The sequence below is a fragment of the Chinchilla lanigera genome, unplaced genomic scaffold (assembly GCF_000276665.1).
Source record: "Chinchilla lanigera isolate Chin_1 unplaced genomic scaffold, ChiLan1.0 scaffold00012, whole genome shotgun sequence".
Classification (NCBI taxonomy): domain Eukaryota; kingdom Metazoa; phylum Chordata; class Mammalia; order Rodentia; family Chinchillidae; genus Chinchilla; species Chinchilla lanigera.
The window spans coordinates 27,435,685-27,442,120 of NW_004955413.1; the positions used below are offsets into that span (position 1 = coordinate 27,435,685).

The 6,436-nt window shown below is 44.3% G+C and overlaps 1 protein-coding gene across 5 annotated transcripts in view; it reads left to right on the plus strand.

The window, feature by feature from the left end:
- Wbp2nl (WBP2 N-terminal like) overlaps nt 1-6,422 on the plus strand; it is a 39,493-nt gene extending 33,071 nt beyond the window's left edge. The window contains exons 6-8 of one of the 5 annotated variants that reach the window (XM_005379392.1): nt 711-1,120; nt 3,574-3,660; nt 6,324-6,422. In XM_005379392.1, coding sequence (XP_005379449.1) covers nt 711-1,120; nt 3,574-3,597 — 434 coding nt within the window. In that variant the 3' untranslated portion in view covers nt 3,598-3,660; nt 6,324-6,422. Of the gene's footprint in view, nt 1-710; nt 1,311-3,573; nt 3,661-4,455; nt 4,737-6,323 lie in introns of those variants that run through there. The other 4 variants (XM_005379394.2, XM_005379393.1, XM_005379389.1 and 1 more) reach the window with 4 other exon arrangements.
- The last annotated feature ends 14 nt before the right edge of the window (nt 6,423-6,436 follow it).

Sequence of the window (6,436 nt, forward strand, 5' to 3'; positions counted from 1 at the left end):
TGAGTTCGGTTCCCGGTACTGGAGAAAAACCAAAAAAAAAAAAAAAAAAGAAGTAAATTAGTTATATAAAGAAATTTCTTGTAATAATAACAGAAAAGAGTCAGGTAAAAAATTATATGGTCAATCAGGTGTGGTGGCACATGCCTATAATGCTAGCATTTGGTGGGCTGAGGCGGGAAGGTCACAAATTCCAGCCACCCTGAGGAATTTAGCAAAACCCTGTATCAAAATAAAGGGCTGGGGATATGGCTCAATGCAAAGGCGAAGAGTTCAACCCCCAGTACAAAACAACAACAGCAACAACAAAAGTTAGTATGATCATGACTGTATGAAAATTACTCAGTCTACAAAAATATGTCAAAATGTTGGAACATTTGTCTTTGGGTGATGAAATTATAGACGACTTTTTTCTCTGTTCATCTTGTTTCATTTTCCAAATATTCCTCACTGAGCGTAAGTTACTTTATTCATTATCAAACTACTAGGTAAAATATATGTTCAAATAGAACTAACTAAGGGTTGTTTTCATGTTAATTTGAAACTCTCCACAACACAAAATGATAAAGCCTTCGACTGGTGGTGACTAGAAGAAATGTTTCAGCATTATTTTGTCTGAATTATCTTTGTGTTTTTTGGCTTTAGCATTATTTTCTGTTTTTCTTTGTCCGCAGACTAACTGAACTTTTCTTCCTTCTCTTTGGCACTCCCAGCTGTCGCCTATGGAGTCCCACCTCCAGGATACGGAGCACTCCCTGCGGGATATGGAGCCCCACCTGCTGGATATGTAGCGTCACCTGCGGGCTATGGAGCCCCGCCTCCTGGCTATGGAGCCCCGCCTCCTGGCTATGGAGCCCCACCTCCTGGCTATGGAGCCCCGCCTCCCGGATACGGAGCCCCGCCTCCCGGATATGGAGCCCCGCCTCCCAGATACGGAGCCCCGCCTCCTGGATACGGAGTTCCACCTGGAGGATACGGAGCTCCTCCTCCCAGATATGAAACTCCGCCTCCAAGATACGGAGCTCAACCTGGAGGCTCTAACTCCCCACCTCCCAGATACGAGACCCCGCCTACTGGATTTAGACCGGAAGCCCGACCTTCTGGGTCCAGAACCCAGTCGGAGGTGTCTGGGTTTGGGCGTTTTTCCTCTGTGCCAGCCCAGGGTCCTGCATATGGGGCTCCTCCTTCCTCATCTTCTCGGGCCTATTCTCCTCCCAACCTGTAAACCTTGAAGATTCACCAGGCAAAATAGCACCCTAAAGTTGAAGTCAAGCTAAGGAGGCCTTAGGTATATGATCACAGGCTGGGCGCAGGTAGTTGCCTCTCCCTGTGGAAGGGTGATCATAGCGGAGGTGCTAATAAGCTTTACTTCCAGGCCTAGATTTTAAAAGCAGAGCCAATTCTTTATTAGCTGGCCTAAAGGAGGACCAGCACTATAGGGCTAAGTCCCCAATAATTTAGTCAACAACTTCTTTTCCTATCCTCCTCTCTCGTCTTTGGTTCTTGGTCCAGGGAAAGTGACCTCTACTGCAATTCTCTGTATTTGCCTGTGTAGGTTTTCAGGTGATGGCTTGCCTGTGACTTCAGTTCTTTTGATGCATGTAGGAAAATTGGTTTTCAGGGTTCTTTTGTTTTGTTTTGTTTTTTGCAGTTTTGGAGACTGAACCCAGGGCCTTTGCACTAAGCCACTTTGCACTAAGAAATTTATAGTCAAAATATTTGAAAAACTACAGAACCACCCAACAGGAAATGCACAAAAGATACGAATTGTCAATTAACCAAGGCGATAACATGGCTGAAAGATATCAACTTGACTAATATTAGGGAAATGTGACCCAAAAGGCTTACAAGTACTAAAATCCTTGATATAGCACTTTCATATCTCAGTATCTACCCCTGAGAAATTCTTGCACTTGCGCACTAGAGTGCAATGGGAAGATTTCATGGGATTCATCGTTTCCAACAGTACAGAATTAGAAGCTGTGTACACATAATTTATTAAAGAGCTTATTATTAAGTTATTTTTATAACTAAAGAAAAAAGGAATTAGAAATAACTGTTGAGCATAGCAATGCACACCTGTAATCCCAGCACTCAGGAGCCTGGTGCAGAAGGATTAATGCAAGTTGGAGTTCAGCCTGGGCTATAGTGAGTTCAAGTCCAGTCTGTGAGAGCCTATCTCCAAAAAACAAGCAACAACAACAAAAAACTTTTATGTCAAGTGATAGGAAATATATAAACTGGTACCCTCATGCTACATATGCAAAAAATTCTAAGACTTAAATGAGAAAAAAAGTTGTAGGATATACTATGATGCTTTTCAGCCTCAGACTGAACTATTTTTATAACATATTTGTTAGAAACTGTTTATAACAAATGTGTCACTTTTTAGCTGTTTGGCTAAAATTAAGTGTAAATATTTTATAACGTCCTTCACGCCAGTGAAACTTGTTTATAGTTGCATGTTATTCCCTATCATTTCAACAAAAATCAATATTCCATAAATGTAATATGAAGAGAAAGTAAAAGTAGTTTGTAGCAAAACTTTAAGTATCTTAATATACTAGAGTCTACCCATCTAGAACACACAGCGATGGAGTCACCCAGCTCCCAAACCCCTCATTATAGACTCAGCGCAGGTATAGATGCCAGAAATATTGACTGACATGAGTGTGTTGTATTGGTGACTTGAATACCACACAGTGGGCAATCTTCTTTTCCAAAATGGTGAACGATCCTTGAACAATTTTCCAAAAAAAAAGTTTAGTTTTCCCTTGATTTACATGTTCAATTCCTGAAAAGTCTTACATAAATATATTAAAGTCATGTAAATAGGGTCAGGTTCTAAGCTTGAATGATAGTAAGTGCACTCTACCTACAGCAGTGGCTGAGAGATCCATTTGAAGGGCATGAAAGGGGTTAAAATAACATGAGGGGAGATGGTCTGTGCCTTTCAGGATGTCCACTATCTTTCACCTCTCACTCCTTAAAGGTTGCTGGTGACTTCCGGTTGTGATAACCCAACCCCCCGCCAATTTCCTAGCTGACATTGGGAGCAGTAGCATCCCTGCTGAGGACCACCATTCTGAGCTCCTCCAGAGTCTCCGCCCCTTCAGGGTCACCGTCTTTCCACTGTGACCAAGCTCCTAAGTCCGTGGGCCTTTATTTTCCTGTAGGTTCATCAAGCAGGGGACCTAGAACTGTTATATGAAGTATTTTTGAGTGTTACATCCCAGGAGGATTTCAGGAGCTCTAAACCCGCGATATTACTGGGCCCACAAGACATTGAAATCCATCTTTTTTTCCTAGGCGTACTTTGTATGTTGTTGATACTGTGCTGTATGTACAGTTTTCAATTAAATCATTTAACATTTTTATAGATCTTCAAGAACTAGTCAGAAATATTAATAATGGGAACCTAATACTCTACAACACAGTTACAGCGTAACATTTTCTCAATCCCTATTTCAGGGTACTTGAGGATTTTTTCCCAGGTTTTTGCTATTGCAAACAACTTTGTGATTAACTTCTTTACTATCGAGCTTTTAAAATTTTTGGATTATTTCTTCACAACAGGTTAGAGTCATCAATGGACCCTAGATGGAATGATTAAGCAGCCAGATGCTCCTAGGCTGCCATGAACAGCTTTCTCAAGGAAGTCAGGTACGGATCTATGGGAGTGATGTGAAAAGGGTCATGGGTCAAGTCTGAAAAAGCCAGAGAAACTGGTTTCATTACAGAAGGACCTCTCAGACCCTTCTGCTCTCCTTGTGGCCCTGGCCTGAAGTCTTAGTGACAAAGGGCACTTACAACAGATGCAGGCTGAAGGCTCTGAGGGGGCCAGTAATTGGATGGCCCCTTTATTAACCATTAGCTCATGCCAAGAACCCTTCCTGATGCTTCTCGTGCATAGTCCAGGAAACGGAGTGCTGGGATCCCAGTCTCATAGGGTAGATGCTGAGACTGGGGCCAGGATGGCAGCAAGCTGCCTAAGCTCATGGGCTAAAGCTATGCAGCTGACCAGTACGTGGCTGGGCAGAACCTAGATGACCCCCCCACACACACACATACACTCAAGACTATTTAGTCAGTGCCTCTTCTGTGCCATTTCTGAGTGCTTAGCATATTAGTGGCCAGAACAGACAACCACGTCTGCTCTTAGGATGCTTACATTCTAGAAATACTAAAGAATAGACAATAATGCTATAACTAGGCATTATATTGAAGGTGCAGAAAAAGCAAAGACAAAGAGAAAGTGAAAAGATCTATGAAAAACAGAGCAAAGGAGGATGGGAATGCCGGAGGGTGGACATGGGGTGGATTGTGATAGCATAGCCTGTTGAGAAGGTGATACTTCAGTGAGAGTTTAGAAGGACGTGGGGGAGCTGGTTTTGTAGGCCCCCGGGGAGAGTGTTCCCATCAAAGAGAACAACTAGTGGAAAGGCAGCTTGATTCCAGGTTTCCCCAGACCCAGAGTCTCAAAATACACATGGATGTAAGAAAACTCCTGTTGTCAAGAAGAAGAATACTTGAACACAGCTTACAGACCAGCCAGAGCAAGGGATCTGACCTCTCCATGTACGACAGCTCAGGGATAGATGGAGACTGATTTCTGGGTTCTCATTGGCAAGCAGGTCTCCTTGCTGAATGTGTCCTGAGGAGGAAAGAGAAGATAATGTAACTGGAAGAGGCTTGGGTCACTGTTTTTACACCTCAATTAAAGTCTGCTGTCCCATTCATCTGCACTGCCCTTGGTTTCTCTGTTTCTGAGGGGATCTGTGTTAGCTACTGCATCGTGCGGATCCCTATGGGACTACCTAGTAGGGCAACTACTTCCTGGCATGTCTCTTAACTTCCTGGATGGGCTTTTTGGTTTCCTGGTTCATGCTGTTCATTGTCTTATTCCAGAGAAGATGGACTTTTTTGGGGAAGTACTATGAATTGAACCCAGGGCCTTTACGCGGAGCTGCATCACAAGTCCTTTTTATTTATTTATTTTTTTGAGACAGTGTTTTGCTAATTTGCTGGTTTCCCAGATTGAGCTTGAATTTGTAATCCTTCTGCCTCAGCCTCCCAGAATTCTGGGATTATAAATGTGCAACACTGTTTCCGGGGAGATGGATCTTTGTGATGCTGATGTCTCTGAATCTCACTGATGGAGCAGTTGCCCAAATAGGGAACGCTTGTTACTGACTCTCCATGCAGAGGAGGCTCGGAAGAAATTAATGCAAGCGCTGCTGGGCTGACCACTTGTTTGCTGTGACGTCCACTATGGTGCCCTGGGCTTCCTGAGGATCAGTTAGGGTCAAGCATTTACTGAGGCTACTCAGTGCCAGGACATGTGCACTAAGGATTCCACACAGCCTGCCCAAGAGCACACCAATGGCCCTGTAGGTAGAGTTGCATCGCAGTTTCCAGGAATCCACTCTGTCCCAGACCCCACCCACTTCAAAATGGAATGGAAGCAGGTGGGGGTCCACTCTGTGTGTGGCTCCTGGAGGACAGGCCAGGCCTCCCTCTCTTGGCTGCTCTGATTCCTTACTGTTTCCCTGGTCCTCAGATCCCTCTTTGGGCTGCAGTGTTCTTCAGTTTAAGAACTGTTTTAGATGTCATTTGTTTAAGCCTCTCTCTTGGACCCAGCTCTAGAATTAGACCTCTGGCTTTTACCTGATGATCAAGAGCAGAGAGAGACAGTCCTAACTGCCGACAGAAGTGTCAGGGTGGAGGCCTGCACAGTTTAGAGGAGAGGCTTCTGGCTGCCCTGAGGGGGTCCTGCTGCTTCCAGAAAAGGGGAGGTACCTGCATTACTCTGATGCGTCTACCTTAGGCCTGGGCATGTGGCTCAGCCTTGGCGGGAGACCAGTTGGCCCTTGGCAAATATTCCTTGCCTGAAAATCCTCGTGCTCCTTTCACAGACTTCTAAAAAGCAGGTGAGGTTTTTCTAGGTTTTTCTGTAAGAAATTTAGAAGTCAGCACCCTCACCCTTATAATAAGACAATGTCAGAGGCTGGAGATGTGGAAGGAAGAGAGGAAGAAAGACAAGGAAGAGTCTGAGAAAATGAAGAAACCCACAACTCTCTACCTCCATCAGAGAAATGAAGTCCTAAGGCAAACTTGGAAAGACAGACAGGTGGACATAGAACATTATAATAGCTCACCAGGAGCAGACGCTCACCCCCTGAGACTCACCACTGGAGCCAGTACCAAGGTAGGTAGGAGACCTTAAACTGTAATTGAATTTCTGGAAGTTCTGTGTGGACAAACCAGAGAGTTAATTCCTGGGGCCCTGGCCTACGGGTGCTGCCATTTTTGTGTTTTATTTCCAGGAGCCCAGTCAGGTCCACACAGTGGAGACTGAAGAAAACTCAGCGCTTTCAGCAGAAGTGGAAAAGTAGCTGATTTGAAAATAATACACTCAAAGCATTCTGGCATTTCTTGC